The sequence below is a fragment of the Pimephales promelas genome, chromosome 17, assembly GCF_988280905.1.
Source record: "Pimephales promelas chromosome 17, fPimPro1.hap1.1, whole genome shotgun sequence".
Taxonomy (NCBI): Eukaryota; Metazoa; Chordata; class Actinopteri; order Cypriniformes; family Leuciscidae; genus Pimephales; species Pimephales promelas.
The window spans coordinates 4569380-4587652 of NC_142785.1; the positions used below are offsets into that span (position 1 = coordinate 4569380).

General features: G+C 37.7%; 1 protein-coding gene across 11 annotated transcripts in view; it reads left to right on the top strand.

Moving 5' to 3' along the window:
* Window positions 1-18273, top strand: part of mapta (microtubule-associated protein tau a) — a 48254-nt gene that overhangs the window by 26157 nt on the left and 3824 nt on the right. For 4 of the 11 annotated variants that reach the window (XM_089121795.1, XM_089121797.1, XM_089121801.1 and 1 more), the window contains 8 exons: window positions 2854-2888; window positions 4527-4602; window positions 8449-8708; window positions 10383-10475; window positions 11026-11118; window positions 11756-11848; window positions 16303-16384; window positions 16520-16626. In XM_089121795.1, the coding sequence (XP_088977921.1) occupies window positions 2854-2888; window positions 4527-4602; window positions 8449-8708; window positions 10383-10475; window positions 11026-11118; window positions 11756-11848; window positions 16303-16384; window positions 16520-16626 (839 nt within the window). Of the gene's footprint in view, window positions 1-2853; window positions 2889-4526; window positions 4603-8448; window positions 8709-10382; window positions 10476-11025; window positions 11119-11755; window positions 11849-16302; window positions 16385-16519; window positions 16627-17724; window positions 17870-18273 lie in introns of all 11 variants that reach the window. The other 7 variants (XM_089121798.1, XM_089121803.1, XM_089121802.1 and 4 more) reach the window with 5 other exon arrangements.

Genomic DNA, 18273 nt, shown 5'->3' on the forward strand with positions numbered 1-18273 from the left:
AAGAGGAAGAACTGTCCCTTTACGACAACGAGAGCCGTGCCGAAGAAACAGAGCTTCCGGCGTGGGCCAGCAGGCCTCGGACAACTGCACCTTCTGAAACCAAAGAACGTAGTTTTACAAGCACTTTACCTCATGGACACATGGACACAATGGCCGCAGTGGAGGAGAACGTTAATGCTACGTTATCAGGCGTTAGAGTCGCCGCTGAAGAAGATGGCTCTCCAAAAGGTGTCCACGGCTCCCCGGCAAGAAAATCCCTGGTGCCGGTGGCTCAGTTTAAAGGTCTGTGCTGTTAAGCTCACAGAATCCCAGTGCAGTGCCTCTTCCTTGGTTTGCCTCCACCTATGTTTTTCAGAGCCGCTTATGCACCACTTTCTCTCTATAACGAACATCCTACAAAATAAGCGGCGCGCTGAGGAGAACGGTCTGTTGTCCTGCAATTGTTTGCTACACGTCGTCCTTTTTTTCGGGCAGTCAGCCTCACTCTGTCATTCTTTTGTTTGTCCTTTACTGCGCTGATTGATGAAATCCATGTTTGCTGGCCGTGTTTCAGTCTGGCATGTCTGTGTGCATGAGTGTGTTTGCATGTGTTCACGACACCATCATCTGGCGCAGCACTGCTTTAACAGATCCCCTCACTTTTATTTACAGCCTTACCTTTCTCAAATGTTTCTTTGGAACATAAATTATACAAAGTCTCGAGTGAAAAACATACATTTAGCAAACTGCAGGCATTTCCACACTGTTGGCATAGTTGCACCGAGTCTGAAATTCGCATCCGAAATTTTCGCACGTTAAAAAAAAAATTCAACCTCACGAGGACGGGAGCTCGTCCTCAAATCATTGCACATATGCGCCGTGCTTTCAGTTTCGGTTTTCAATTGGATCAAGTGTTTATGTTATCTTCTCTATATTGGATTATGAAATTAATAAACCTCCCCTTTCAATCAGATTGAAATTTGGGATCGAATAAGGTGTGATTGAGCAGCCTATTCGATAACTAATGTATTATTTGGGCACAAACACAGCTGTTCTGTCTGCCCAGCGCTTCCAACGGGCCGCGCGCGGGTGTGTGTATGTGTGTGTCCATACCTGGTCCATACCAGACACACTGCCAGTCTCCGTTCAGAATCGATTGGTTCACGGAAATTGGTGGTCTTGTTTTTAATATGTGGCTCCAGAATCGCTAGCAAAGCATCAAACTGTCCCGCTGACATTCTGAGGTAAATTTTGAATCGCTCGGGATAAATTCGCAACTCCTTGATAAGGAACTCTCCTTCCTCTCGGCGCAATTTCAGGATTGGATGGACGTAATATTTTCTCTTTCTTCTCTTTTCAATAAGAGAGAGGGCAAATCATCCTCACTGCTTGACGAATCCATTTGGTATTTTTGCGTTTTTCCATGCAAAGGTTTAATAAATACGCAACGGACTCGGTGTGCAAGGTTTCTATGCGTGATGAATTTTTAGGCTGACGAACACGAAAATACGCATACGAAAATTTCGTACTCAGTGTGCAATGGCCTTAACTCTGCAAAATAAAGAGGTTTTCACAGCAAATTCTACTGCAAAAAAATAGTAAAGAACATTTTAATAATCTAAAGTGGCCCTTTTTCACTGTCAAGAAACTTTTGGGCAATGTAAAGACTTTAAAAGGTGTACTGAGGCAGTGTACTGGGGCAGCGTTTAAGAAAGCATATGTGCATTCTTATCTTATTTATGCCTCCAGATTCTGAAGTAGCATCACATATATCCTTTAGGAAAAAGGCAATCTCAGAATATATAACGATGAACTACGATGATCCAATCTGATAAATCCATTCTCAGTGAGAGAAATGTTGACTAGAAACTATTCAGTACTTAAAGGGATAGTTCACTTTAAAATTAATTTTTGGTATGTTTTAGCTTACCTCAAGGGCATCCAAGATGTAGGTGTCTTTGTTTCCACAGTAGTTTCAATTTTGATATTTCTAGGGCAAACCGTTCTTGTCTGTCAGTCATATAATGGAGGTCTATGGTCACCACCTCAAAGAGCATGCACAGAGAAGTCCAAATTAAACATGATTTAATGACTCGTAAATGTAAGTACACATTGATGGCCTAATACACGAAACGAGCGGCTTGTGTGAGAAAACGAACAGTATTTATATCGTTTTTACCTCTTGTAACCACAGCCACGTCCAAGTACTCTGAGGGCACGGGCGCTTCTGTCTGCACAAGCGAGATTTCAGGAGTGTTGCCCTTCACTGTGAAGATCTAAACATATTTAGATATACAGGAAATCGCAATGGAAGACGATTTCGATATATCAACAGACAACGTTGATGTGCAGACCGAAGCGCCCGTGCCTTCAGATCACTTGGACGTGGCTGTGATTACAAGAGGCAAAAACGATATAAATACTGTTCGTTTTCTCACACAAACCGCTCGTTTCGTGTCTTAGGCCATCAATGTGTACTTACATTTACGGGTCATTAAATCATGTTTAATTTGGACTTCTCTGTGCATGCTCTTTGAGGTGGTGACCATAGACCTCCATTATATGAATTTTGAAAAATATCAAAAATACTGTGGAAACAAAGACACCTACATCTTGGATGCCCTTGAGGTAAGCTAAAACATATCAAAAATTAATTTCAAAGCGAACTATCCCTTCAAAAGAATTAAAATTGAAATGTTTAGCGTCATTTGAATCGTCAAACTCTAAATCAAAATCCATTGCGTGTCAAGTCTCCGGTGGTCCAAATTAGCCTCTTGTGAGGTTTAATAATTTAATTTTTTTTCACTTTTTGAGTTCATTCATATTGATATATTGATTGTATTCACATTGGTGCATTTTTTTGGTTCTTTACAGCTCAGTCCAAGACCAATGGTGATGCTGAGAAGAGGGTGAGTGCCAATAGCTATTTTGCATTATTCTTTTGTTCTCCTCCACTTTCATGTTCTTGCCTTTTATTTTGCTCATTTGTACACCATGGCGTTTTCATCCACTACTGTTTTGCTCTCTATATAAAGACCAAAGTCAGACCCTCCTCCCATAAAACTCCTTCCTCCCTCCCAAAAAAGTCCTTGGCCTCCTCTAGTAGATCTCCCTTCAGTGCTGGGCTCAGAGAACCCAGGCCAAGAGTGAGTACAGCAGCCGATGTCCTGCCGCTTCTGTGGAGTACTGGCAGTCTGCCCACTGTCTGGTGTGATTAACAGTGTCTGACTGCATCTGACTGACAAGCATCTCATTCGCACAAATATTCTTTAGCACTTGACATCTGGAAAGGCAACTGAAAATAGTCAGCATTGTTTTAGACTTAAACTTAAACTTCAGCTGCTGCAAAGTTGTTGTGTTCTCTATGTTTGAGCAGGCAAACCAGTGTTGGGTGTAACTAATTACTAAGTAATTAGTTACTGTAATTTAATTACTTTTCCCTTGAAAATGTAAAGTAAGGGATTACTCTTCATTTATCTGTAATTTAATTACAGTTACTTCTGATGTAATTGAGGTAAATAAATACTGTGTATAGATCAATCCGATCTCACAGCAATTTGTATGCATTTTATGAGGTGTCTAAATATTACGACCGCACTCGTACGAATTCGTATGAATTATTGTAAAATATGTATGAAAAAAGTGTGAAATGTCATGAGATCAGACATAAAACAATAGTGGGTTTAACATCAAATGTATTGTCTGTATGTTAATGTATGTTAAAGTATGTTTATATAATGTAACCTTCTCCACCTTGGTCAGTTTAAGGATAATTCATGCAATTTTATAGTATTTATTTGAAAAAAATTAAAACAGATTCATGTCTATCCTTGTATTATTCAGCTGTTTGAGATTGATATGGGATTTTGAAAGTAATTTGTAATTAAAAGTAATTAAATACTTTTTAGAGAGAGTAATTAGTACAGTAATCTAATTACACTGTTGAAGAGGTAATTAGTAACTAGTAATTAATTACTTTTTTAGAGTAACTTACCCAACACTGAGGCAAACAGTGCCTCTTTAACTTTGATTGGCTCTTTGGACTCGTAGTTCCTTTTATTTGTCTACTAACAATGTCTAACAATGGGCGTACATGTATCACTGGAGAATTTTGTTATTTTTGTTATTTCTGAACCATCATTTGATGTCATTTCCAACACATTTTTATGTGGTTATATTTGACACATTTTTGGAATAAAAATAGCTAACTCTTAAAATTATCATATTAATGCTAATGTTGTATAGCATTTGAATCCACATTTAAAAAATATATATTTGGATATATATCACTTTTTGGATTTGAGAACAAAATATTACCAAAGTGTAATTAAAAATGAGTCATAAAACAATAAAGCAAAATGAAGGGGAAAAAAATGAATCTGTTATTTTTAATTTTATAAAAGCAGGAAATATAAGGGTCATGACAGATACATGTATAGACAATTGCAGTTGTTTTGTTATCCATAATTTCATGGAATATGATTAATAATGTGTTTCTCTGTGTCTTTCTTTCTTTCTTTCTTTTTTTCTGTTCTGTAAATCTCTAGGCTCCTAGTAGCAGTAGACCTCATGCTGCTGGTACAAAGATCCCTGCCATGACTGCAGTTGCCAAAAATGGAAAAGGTAAGTAAGAGTTTTTAGGTATAAAAACAGTGGCCAAACGTGATGTCCAGAGGAGATATTTGCACAATATTAGCTTTTAATGACACTTTCAAAATATGACAAAATTGTGATATTGGAAAGAAGAATACCCTAAACCTGATTAAGGTTTCAAAATGACAAAATTATGTGGCAAGAAAGGCAAACTTCAGCATAAATATGAGTTTTGCATAAATATGCAAAAAACAAAAGCTCAGGAAATAAAGCATACGTTAACTACAATGGAATCAGTTATAAATATTTAGTTGGTTCTCCCTTGTTTTTTTTTATTGCAGCATAGACTAAGCACGTGTATCTTCCCAAAGTTGAGCTTCATCGGAAGACATGCGTGACCGGTTATAATGTCACAAAGGGTTTCAGGTCAGGGGACTGAGGAGGCCACTTGAAGACTTCAAAATGCTGAGCATGAACACTCATTGCGTGCAAATTTGTTTCATACGCTATGTGTTTGGAATTGTTATCATATTGGAAAATACACAAAACAGATCCTACATGATGTTCAGCAAGTATCGGTCCATTTTCAAAGTGCCAGCAAACAGTGTTGTAGTACTTGAGACTCGGACTCGTCTCGGACTCGGTCTCGAGACCATATTTTAATGGTCTTGGTCTTGTCATGGACTCGTGTCAATTTGGACTCGGAATTGACTCGTACTCTAACATTTTTTATTTTAGGACTCGGAATTATTCCCGAGTCCACTCGAGTTCAATTAAAAATATTTTTCATGATTATTAATGTATGTTAATAAAATATTTCTTTAACCCTCATGTGGTGTTCGGGTCAATTTGACCCGGAGAAGATTTTCTTTTTCCTGAAAATACTAGTTAATGTTATCGCTTTGGACTGAAACTTAGTGACTTTGTTCCCAAGCGGTATAACTATATCTCATTTGTTTTTTGAACATTTTCGTATTTTTTTGTGGGAGTTCTGTTACCTTGTTACACTTGTGGTGTTCCCGGTCAAAAATGACCGGTCTATACAAAATAGCTTATAAATCACTCATTATACCATATTTTCACCCAATCTTGGATTCAATCTTTTTGTCAACTTGTTCTCTTTCAATTAGGACTGGTTTTATATTTCTGTTTGCATCTGATTAATCGTGGGCCTCATTTATCCGAGCGTAGGCATCTCATTTTTTGAGTAAAAAATAAATAATTTATGAATAAATTTGGAAATATGATTTTTTTTTTTGAAAAAAATGGTTACTGTTCATCACTCTAGTCTACTCTAATGATTTACCAGGAATTTTGTTTTGAAACTTTTGTTTTGTAAAAAATATGGAACATAGTCACACTTGTGGTGTTCCCGGTCAAAAATGACCGGCCTATAAAAAATAGCTTATAAATCACTCATTATACCATATTTTTACCCAATCTTGGATTCAATCTTTTTGTCAACTTGTTCTCTTTCAATTAGGACTGGTTTTATATTTCTGTTTGCATCTGATTAATCGTGGGCCTCATTTATTTGAGAGTAGGCATGGTAAAAAATGGTCACAATGGGCGACAATTGAAAGTGAATGGGAGAGACTGAAAATAACAGAAGAATTTAGTTTTCAGGAGCATGTTCATTATTTTCATGTACACATATGAGCATGTGTGCTTGCAAACATCGAGCCCTTGGACCTGTGCATGTATCGATACATTTACACGCTACCCAGACACACACACACACACGTTAAAACACACAAACTTTGAGTATTACACACATTCTTTTTCACAGAGAGAAATTTGATTCTACCCTAACCTGCATCTAATATACATTTATCCATCTGACATTACCACACACACACACACACACACACACACACACAAACTGGCCGTGACTGCAGTGATCCGGCTTCAAAATAATCTTTCTTTCATGTTCTTGTTTCATCACAGCTTCCAGAAAAAATATTATGACATTTTGTTTTGGAACTGTGAGGTTCTCACCATAGACAGTGGTTCTCACACAGAACTAGACAATATTTACAAATATACATCATGTGATAGCACAGGCATATATAAATGCCTCACAGCACCTTGCTTGTCATTCATTTGTGGCAGCACAATGGCAAAGCAGCTCTCTGCACATGATGTTATTCATCAGATTTTTGACTCAGAAAATAGTGGGGAGGATCATTTCTCTCTGGAAAAGAATGTGTGTAATACTCAAAAAAGCTTGTGTGTTTTAACGTGTGTGTGTGTGTCTGGGTAGCGTGTAAATGTATCGATACATGCACAGGTCCAAGGGCTCGATGTTTGCAAGCACACATGCTCATATGTGTACATGAAAATAATGAACATGCTCCTGAAAACTAAATTCTTCTGTTATTTTCAGTCTCTCCCATTCACTTTCAATGGTCGCCCATTGTGACCATTTTTTACCATGCCTACTCTCAAATAAATGAGGCCCACGATTAATCAGATGCAAACAGAAATGTAAAACCAGTCCTAATTGAAAGAGAACAAGTTGACAAAAAGATTGAATCTAAGATTGGGTGAAAATATGGTATAATGAGTGATTTATAAGCTATTTTTTATAGGCCGGTCATTTTTGACCGGGAACACCACAAGTGTGACTATGTTCCATATTTTTTACAAAACAAAAGTTTCAAAACAAAATTCCTGGTAAAACATTAGAGTAGACTAGTGTGATGAACAGTAGCCATTTTTTTCAAAATTTTTTTTCATATTTCCAAATTTACTTATAAATTATTTATTTTTTACTCAAAAAATGAGATGCCTACTCTCAGACAAACGAGGCCCACGATTAATCAGATGCAAACAGAAATATAAAACCAGTCCTAATTGAAAGAGAACAAGTTGACAAAAAGATTGAATCCAAGATTGGGTGAAAATATGGTATAATGAGTGATTTATAAGCTATTTTGTATAGACCGGTCATTTTTGACCGGGAACACCACAAGTGTGACTATGTTCCATATTTTTTACAAAACAAAAGTTTCAAAACAAAATTCCTGGTGAAACATTAAAGTAGACTAGTGTGATGAACAGTAGCCATTTTTTTCAAAAAAAAATTCATATTTCCAAATTTACTCATAAATTATTATTTTTTTTACTCAAAAAATGAGATGCCTACTCTCAGACAAACGAGGCTCACGATTAATCAGATGCAAACAGAAATATAAAACCAGTCCTAATTGAAAGAGAACAAGTTGACAAAAAGATTGAATCCAAGATTGGGTGAAAATATGGTATAATGAGTGATTTATAAGTTATTTTTTATGGGCCGGTCATTTTTGACCGGGAACACCACAAGTGTTATAGGGTTTTGAACACCACATGAGGGTTAAATTGATTGACACGCCCAGTGATTGGTGATTTTCTAGTGCGCAACTTGCGCATGACAAATTGTAATAAAATTACATTTAACACCACCTACTATGTGGCCTTTTTACCCTAAACTGATCATATTTTTTAAACTCTAAGTAAATTCAGTAAAATAAAAAAAGGATTTCTCTAAGTAAATAAAAGTAAATTAGGTAATCAACCCTCACTGGTCTCGGTCTCGACTCGGACTCGACCGTCTCTGGTCTCGGACTCGACTCGGACTCGACTCTCTATGGACTCGGTCTTGACTCGGACTCGACTCTCTCTGGTCTCGGCGTCGACTCGGACTCGAGTGAGGTGGTCTCGACTACAACACTGCCAGCAAATTTGTAAAATAAATATATGTAAATATTTAGTTGAATAAAGAGCGAAGACGGCATTTTCCCTCGGTCGGATATCACTGTTGGCCACTACTGTATATTGTTCTTCATCATGAAATAATTGTCATCATTATCATAACACTGTACTGTTTCCCAGACTCTCCAAAGACCCCGGAGACCAGTGGGCACAACAGCCCTGGCATTTCCAAATCCCCTGCCAGTAAAGCTGCGGGTGGCAAACCTCCAAGCACAGGAAATGAAATCAAGAAGGTCGCAGTGATTCGCTCGACCCCTAAATCCCCGAAGAACCGTTCTCCTACATCACTGTCCACCGCCGCCCCTCTCCCTGACCTAAAGAACGTGAAGCCAAAAGTCGGTTCCACCGACAACCTGAAGCACCAGCCTGGAGGCGGACGGGTAATTCATCTTGATTCACTTCAATGTTCAGTTTGCAGTTGGGTTTGAGATCAGATTTAAGTCAGATGTTTCAGTTTATATACACTCACCTAAAGGTTTATTAGGAACACCTGTTCAATTTCTCATTAAAGCAAGTATCTGATCAACCAATCACATGGCAGTTGCTTCAATGCATTTAGGGCTGTGGTCCTGGTCAAGACAATCTCCTGAACTCCAAACTGAATGTCAGAATGGGAAAGAAAGGTGATTTAAGCAGTTTTGAGCATGGCATGGTTGTTGGTGCCAGACGGGTCTGAGTATTTCACAATCTGCTCAGTTACTGGGATTTTCACGCACAACCATTTCTAGGGTTTACAAAGAATGGTGTGGAAAGGGAAAAACATCCAGTATGCGGCAGTCCTGTGGGCGGAAATGCCTTGTTGATGCTAGAGGTCAGAGGAGAATGGGCCGACTGATTCAAGTTGATAGAAGAGCAACTTTGACTGAAATAACCACTCGTTACAACCGAGGTATGCAGCAAAGACACAACACGCACAACCTTGAGGCGGATGGGCTACAACAGCAGAAGACCCCACCGGGTACCACTCATCTCCACTACAAATAGGAAAAAGAGGCGACAATTTGCAAGAGCTCACCAAAATTGGACAGTTGAAGACTAAAAAATATTGCCTGGTCTGATGAGTCTCGATTTCTGTTGAGACATTCATATGGTAGAGTCAGAATTTGGCATAAACAGGATGAGAACATGGATCCATCATGCCTTGTTACCACTGTGCAGGCTGGTGGTGGTACTTGGCACACTTTAGGCCCCTTAGTGCCAATTGGGCATCGTTTAAATGCCACGGCCTACCTGAGCATCGTTTCTGACCATGTCCGTCCCTTTATGGCCACCATGTCCCCATCCTCTGATGGCTACTTCCAGCAGGATAATGCACCATGTCACAAAGCTCGAATCATTTCAAATTGGTTTCTTGAACATGACAATGAGTTGACTGTACTAAAATGGCCCCCACAGTCACCAGATCTCAACCCAATAGAGCATCTTTGGGATGTGGTGGAATGAATGGATGTGCATCCCACAAATCTCCATCAACTGCAAGATGCTATCCTATCAATATGGGCCAACATTTCTAAAGAATGCTTTCAGCACCTTGTTGAATCAATGCCACGTAGAATTAAGGCAGTTCTGAAAGCGAAAGGGGTCAAACACAGTATTAGTATGGTGTTCCTAATAATCCTTTGAGTGTATATATCATATATTTTTGCACTGTGGAAAAATTTCCACCAACTTCAACTTAAAAAAGTAAAAGGTGTCTACTTGCATTATATTTAACTGTTGGATATGCATAATATATTGTATAAATTATGATGAGTTTAAATAATGTCAAGACTTCATCATATAGTTTTTCTACAGTGTGGTCAAAGAATAAGTGTGTATGAGAAAGACAATTAACATACATTAACATCGTTAATCGTTAAGTTGTCATGATTGAAACTGTTTTATATGTAATTGCAAAATCACTGAATATAAAAATATATTACGATGTTATGTCTTTGCATATTGTTTCAATCTCATCAGCTAATGAAAATTCACCTGTTTATTACTCAAACATCTCTCTCTTCCCTACAACAATAGTTTTTAAGTCAACTCATCCAATGCTCTGTCTTTCACAGGTACAAATTCTCGATCAGAAGGTGGACTTCAGTAATGTCCAGTCAAAGTGTGGCTCCAAAGCCAACCTCAAGCATACGCCAGGAGGTGGCAATGTGAGTAACTACGGGATGATTCGAACACACGCGTTTTATTCCTTCATTTATGATCACCAAACAGTATTCGTCAGTGGCTGTCCCAACATTATCAGTCAATCATGGAAGCTTGTAAAGTCTTTTAATGGTTACATTTTCCAAGAATGGTAACTATCCAGTTGTCCGAACAAACTACAATGCATGCCGTTCCATTTATGCTTCATGAGAATCAGGGAACATTTAGCATTTGATGTTGTCGTTCATGAAAACTTGCTTTAAACAGGTACAAATTCTTAATCAGAGGTTGGACTTTTGTAATGTCCCTTCTAAGTGTGGCTCCAAAGACAATATCAAATACACACCTGGAGGTGGCAATGTGAGTTACTATGTGATCCAGACCCGGTTCACTCCTTAATGTACCATTCCTTACCAAAAAACACTATAACAACCTGCTCCTTTTCCAACTAATGGAAAGAACTCCCAACCAGCCCTTACTGACTCCTGATGTTCCTGAAATGTTCCTCATGACGTTAGAAACACTGTATGACTTCAGATCTCTGCACTCTTTCAGGTAAAAATTCTTGATCAGAAGGTGGACTTCAGTAATGTCCAGTCAAAGTGTGGCTCCAAAGACAATGTGAAACATGTACCTGGAGGTGGCAATGTGAGTAACTATAGGATGAACTCAATGCCCTCTGTCTTGGTTCTTCCTGAAGTTATGACCATTTGTGAAAGCAATCTCGTTCAATTTAGTAGACCTGTCTGTTACACAGTCACTTATAGACTGATAATTAACTGAAAAAGAGGGTCTTTACTACTGCTGAGTTGATTGTTCATTCAAAAGTGTGAGGGAGACAAAGCCATCGTAGTGAAGTCATGTTTTATCTTTACCATTCAGAAACTCATGGCTCTTCCTCTATAGCAGTTCTTTCTACCTCTGAGATAAATAGCAACATAACTCCTGCTATTCGCCAAATGTATAATTTTCCAGGTTAAAATACAGGATCAGAAGTTGGACTTCAGTAATGTCCAGTCAAAGTGTGGCTCCAAAGACAATTTGAAACATGTACCAGGTGGTGGCAATGTAAGTAACTATGGGTTGAACACAACACCCTTTAGTCTTGGTTCTTCCTGAAGTTATTTTCATTTGTGGAAACCTTGGGATTAACAATTTGGACACCCCGTCACAAAGTCATGCCTTTCCTATGTTAGTTCCCCTGGTTGCTCTCTGGGTTCCTCTGTGGTCCTGAGCTAAAAGGACGGATAACTCCCTGTCTTCCCCAAACTGTTCACTCTTTCAGGTGCAAATTCTCGATCAGAAGTTGGACTTAAGTTGTGTGCAGCCTAGGTGTGGTTCCAAAGATAATATCAAACATGTACCCGGAGGTGGAAAAGTGAGTAAACAGGGGACCGTTTTTGTTGTCTTAACCAAAGATCCTACTAAAGAGACTTTAAAGGGAGGGATAGTTCACTTAGAAATTCAGTTTTGGTATGTTTTAGCTTACCTCAAGGGCATCCAAGATGTAGGAGTCTTTGTTTCCGCAGTAGTTTCAATTTTGATATTTTTAGGCCAATATAATGGAGGTCTATGGTCACCACCTCAAAGAGCATGCACAGTGATGTCCAAATTAAAATTACAAATTACACTTTGATGGCCTAAGACACAAAACGAGCGAGTTTGTGTGAGAAAACGAACAGTATTTATATCGTTTTTACCTCTTGTAACCACAGCCACGTCCAAGTGATCTGAGAGGCGCTTTGTGGCTGTGGTTACAAAAACGATATAAATACTGTTAGTTTTCTCACACAAACCGCTCATTTCGTGTCTTAGGCCATCAATGTGTGCTTACATTCACGAGTCATTAAATCATGTTTAATTTGGACTTCTCTGTGCGTGCTCTTTGAGGTGGTGACCATAGACCTCCATTATATGACTGACAGACAAGAACGGTTTGACCTAAAAATATCAAAATTGAAAATACTGTGGAAACAAAGACACCTACATCTCGGATGCCCTTGAGGTAAGCTAAAACTATCCCTTTAAAACTAGGGATGCACTGAAATTACAATTCTGGCCGATACTAATAACTTGATTATAATATCTGATAACCAATAAATGTTAAAACGGTATGTTAAAAGTGAAGTCTCAACATCATAATGGACAATATAAAAGATGGATATTTATTTTGAGAGAGTGTTACTTGTAGTGAGCATTAATTAAAGCCCAGGATTTTTACATTCTGTCATTAATTACTGTCTCCCTCATGTTGATGCAAACCCGTAAGACTTTCCTTTATCTTCAGAAGACAAATTAGGATCTTTTTGACGAAATCCAAGACATTTCTGTCCGTCCACTGACAGCTACACAACTGCCACTTTTAAGCCCCAGAAAGCAGACGTTGGGGTGTGAACATGTGTTCATATTTTGTAAATAAAGTGGTAAATTATGCTTGTTTTTTTGTGCATACTTCATAAAACTGAGGCTAACCACTGGAGTCACATGGATTACTTTAACCCTTGTGCTGCATTAGATTTTTAACACCGTTGAGTGCATTAAGGACCAAAAATGGCCACATATTAAACATTGCCTAAAATATTATATATTATTATTATTTTCCACTTTTACCAAGTTAAATCTTTTAACCAGCATCAGTCCTCATCATAACTACCAAAAATGTATTCAATTTCAGGATTTTAACCCTTTAATTACCAGTTTTGTTTGCGAAACCATCGATTTGTATAAGAGGAAAAAACACAAAAATTCAATTATTTTCAATAAACTAAATGCAAAGAGAAAACTTTAGATTCGGATTATCACAGTCCCACTATGCAAAAAATCCCACTTAGCGCGTTAGAGACCAAAAATGGCCACCTATTAAACATTACCTATTGCCTAAAATAAGGTGCATTTCCACCCATAGGGAATAAATATGTAGTGACGTCATCTGGTGGAATACACTATATAATGCAAATATAATGCTTTTGCTTCAAAATGAAAGGATGTTTGAGCAAAAATCATGTTTCATGTATTACTGACAGCCTCAGATTTAAACAACGTTTTAATGGGTTTCAATGGGCCATTTTTGGTCTTTATGGTGCTGAGTGTTACTATTTGATCTACACAGTGTGTGTTATACATATTTTGCAAAATGGGATCAATTTTTTTACATGTATCCAAAAAGTCACAATTTTGCCAAATTTCATACCGTTTGCATTAAAACAGCCAAAATGGTCAAAGAAATTAAACTGCAAAAGACCAAAAATGTCCCTAATGCAGCATAAGGGTTAATGATGTCTCTGAGGCTTGAAAGTGGTGGTTGTGAAGACTTGTCAATGGAGGAACAGAAAATCTCAGGTTCACAAAAAATATATTCATTTGTGTTCTGAAGATGAACATGTTCATGTTCACACAACTACTTGAAAGTCTTTGGGGTTTGGATCGACATGAGGGTGAGTAATTCATAACAGATTTGTCATTTTTGGGTGAAATAAACTAAACTATTTTTGGGATAATCTAAAAGTAAAAATATGGGAAATGAATATTCATAATGAAATAGTCAGAGCACTGATCTATTGTGTTTCCCTATTTTAAATGAATCCATGGTAAATACTGGTTTGTTTCTTGGCTTTGACTGTATGACCACTCACCCTCTAACTCTCATAAACAGGAATGTTTGCAATTTGCATGCACTAATTTTTGTAAATCAGAATGAATCCAATCTGATTTCAGAGTCTGTAATCTTTATTTTATACAAACCCTAAATGTTGCAATCCGATTCATATATTTGATTACATGTGCATTACATTTATTTCCAAAAAAGCGTTCAGAACCAAAGAAAGCCACCGCAATACAATGTCAATGGAGTGCGTTGTCAGTTTTGCCTTGATGACATATCTAACAAAGCTGACATTTATGTGAGAAAAGCTTTTTCTGCAATTATATAGTAAATATTCAGTCTCATTCCACTGAATGCAAGTCAACGTACTTATAATCGCGGCACATAAATGCACATTTGTGTGACGTAAAACATATTTAAAGGAGTAGTTCACTTTTCAAAAAACGTTTGCTGATAATTTACTCACCCCCATGTCATCCAAGATGTCCATGTCTTTCTTTCTTCAGTCGAAAAGAAATTAAAGTTTTTGATGAAAACATTCTAGTATTTTTCTCCATATAGTGGACTTCAATGGGAACCAAACGGTTCAAGGTCCAAAAGACACTTTCAGTGCAAACTGTTCAAAGGGCTTTAAACGATTCCAGACGATGAATAAGGGTCCTATCAAGCGAAACGATCGGTAAGCTCAAATGCTCGCCTTGCTCTGTTCTGTGACGAGCGTTCGTGACTCTCCTGTTCAAACTCGTTTATCAAAATGAACAAATCTTTTTCCGAGTCAATTCGTTCGTTTCGTTTTTTTGAATGAACCAAATGAAGTGGAAAAAGATTCATTCATTTTGATGAACGAGTTCGAACAGGAGAGTAACAAACGAGCATTACAGAACAGAGCAAGGCGACCATTTGAGCTTATAAAACTTAAACTTTGTTATTTATTTATTAAATGAGTGATCGTTTCGTTTGATAAGACCCTTATTCATCGTCTGGAATCGTTTAAAGCCCTTTGAACAGTTTGCACTGAAACTGTCTTTTGGACCTTGAACCGTTTGGTTCCCATTGAAGTCCATTATATGGAGAAAAATCCTGGAATGTTTTCATCAAAAACCTTAATTTCTTTTCGACTGAAGAAAGAAAGACATGGACATCTTGGATGACATGGGGGTGAGTAAATTATCAGCAAAAGTTTTTTTTTTTTTTAAAGTGAACTACTCCTTTAATCCGGTTGAGAAAATAGTCGGATTTAATAGTTTACATGCTTTCTTTTCTTCATTTACATGTAACTCAGAAGAATATACATGCTGTTTTGTGGCATTGACATTTCCTGCAAGACCTGTTAAAAACAGACACTTTCCTTACTTCAATAAAGTTAAGCATGTCATAAACAATTCTCCATATAATTAGAAGACTTTGATTTTTGACTTTTAGGAAAACCTCTTTCCTTACAAAAACAGATGACCACCGCTGAAATCCTAACCCTTAATGCCAACCGGCTTGTCATTACACTTCTTAAAGTACCAGCGAGAGATCCTTATGCACTGGAGGGGATTTGTACAGAGGGGTCTTGTTTAGCGCTCTGGTCAGCAGAGCTGGTCTTTGTGGTGAGCAGTTGGCTCCAGCTATAAGTTGACCTCACTCTGAAGACACTGAGGCCTTTTTACACAGAAAAACCCCCAACAGCTGTGGCTATGAGGTCATTGCGTCTATTTTTGGAGCAGGAATGGTACACGATTGTACCGTTCTCATGTTGTGTCTTAAAATGAAGAGCATTGAAGAACATATCTTTTTAGAACTGGTGACCAACTAGATAATTAATGTTGTGGTTCATCGTACTTACATCGCTATAAAAACATGGCGCAGTGGATAAGACACATGCCTTTGGTGTGAGAGACCCAGGTTCGAATCCACTGTGAGACATCAATGTGTCCCTGAGCAAGTTGCTCCAGAGGCGTGCGACCTCTGACATAAACAGCAATTGTAAGTCGCTTTGGATAAAAGCGTCAGCTAAATGTAAATACAAATTGGTTTTAAAAATTCTCAGAGAGTGAGAGACTAATCCAACAAGATGCTTTTGCATTGAAGGAACTGAAAAGTTCACTGACTAACTGCACTTTAGCACCTGTCTGCCATTTTCTCAAGCTTTTTCTCTTTCTCATGTAAATGAGAGTGTGTTTGGATTTTTTTTAATGAATTTAGAACTTTCTAAATGACTATAATTGTTTTTTTGTTTTGAAAAGGTCCAAATCCTCCACAAAAAGATCGACCTGAGCAATGTGCAGTCAAAGTGCGGATCGAAAGACAACCTGCGCCACAAACCAGGTAACCGTAGACGTCCACTTTGGATTTTCAATGTCTCCGACAATCGAAGCTCAAGCTTTGGACTCAGTTTTCTCAGCATTTTGAATGCATGTACATTAAACATAAGTCATGAGGAATTTCACCTGCCTTTTCAAGGTGGAGGAAACATTGAGATCAGGTCTGAGAAGCTTGAATTCAAGGCTCAGTCAAAGATTGGATCTCTGGACAACATTAAACACGTGGCTGGAGGAGGCAGCAGGAGGGTAAGACCACTTGTCCTCCACTGATGGGAAACGATACTCAATCTATTCATTAGATAATCTACACAATCTACACACCCTAAAGTTAAATATATAAATCCTTATCATTTTACAACCATGTCTGTGTAAGTCTGTCTAAGGTGGTCTCTGGGTTTGAATCATTCAGTTCTTTAGATGGCTTAAAGAACGTTTTAAAGGAGTAGATCACTTTTAAAAAAAAAGCTTTTGCTGATAATTTACTCACCCCCATGTCATCCAAGATGTCTTTCTTTCTTCAGTCGAAAAGAAATGAAGGTTTTTGATGAAAACATTCCAGGATTTTTCTCCATATAATGCACTTCACTGGGAACCAAACGGCTCATGGTCCAAAAGACAGTTTCAGTGCAGCTTCAAAGGGCTTTAGACGAGTCCAGACGATGAATAAGGGTCTTATCAAGCGAAACGATCGGCCGTTTCAAAAATAAATAAAAAAAGTTTAAGTTTTATTAGCACAAATGCTCGCCTTGTTTTGTGTTCTGTGATGAGCGTTTGTGACTCTCCTGTTTGAACTCGTTCATCAAAATGAACAAATCTTTTTTCCGAGTCATTTTTGACATCAGACCCTTAATCATCGTCTGGTGTCGTTTAAAGCCCTTTGAAGCTGCAACGAAACTGTCTTTCGGACCTTGAACCGTTTGGTTCCCATTGAAGTCCATTATATGGAGAAAAATCCTGTAAAGTTTTCATAAAAAATCTTAATTTCTTTTCGACTGAAGAAAGAATGACATGGACATCTTGGATGACATAAGGGTGAGTGAATTATCTAATCCTTTAACTCCTTCAAATTCTCATCTCATTGGCCTTTGTTTTGATTCCATGAGCATCAGGATTTAAAGTGTTTTGCTTTTACTTGTCTCTGCGTATTAAACTGTGTTCAAATAAAACTGATATAAAAATATATTTGAAGAGAATACATGACATACTTCATCTTTAATTTATTTACATTTGCGTTACCATCGTTTTCCTTTTTGTTGAACCCATATCATTTTGTGTTTCTTTCTGTTTTGGTTGACCATGGTGTTCATTTCACCTCTTATTGGCCACCCTGGGGTCCGTCTCTAGAGAGAGAAGGGGAGAGGGGCAGATACGCCCCAAGATGAGGGCTTCCTCACCCCAGACCCCTCTGATACCCCCACCCTCTCATCTGCCAGTATGTCCCCAGAGCCCATCCTCCTCAGCAACCCCCAGATAAAGATTGAGGACTCCAGTAAGTATTCAAAGAGAGGCTATCCGCATTAAATTAACCGTCACTGTACTCTCATATATTTTTATAATATAATTTTTGGAGAGTGCTCAAATATGGGGACACATCACTATTAATAGGAATAGGTCACCCTAAAATTAATTTTACCCACCCTGGTGTTGTTCTAATGCCGTTCTTTTTTTTTCAGACCACAAAAAAGAGATTTTTTTAAATGTCCCGCTCACTCTCCTCTAATGGCTGTGAACGGTGAACAGCATCAAGATTTATTTATTTTTTTAATTTATTTATTTTTTTAATCTTTTAATCAACTGTACAAATGAGCAACTGACCAACAAATGATATATTTATTTTAAGAAGATTTAAAACAAAAATTTAGTTTAAATTATGTTTATATTTATATAACTTAT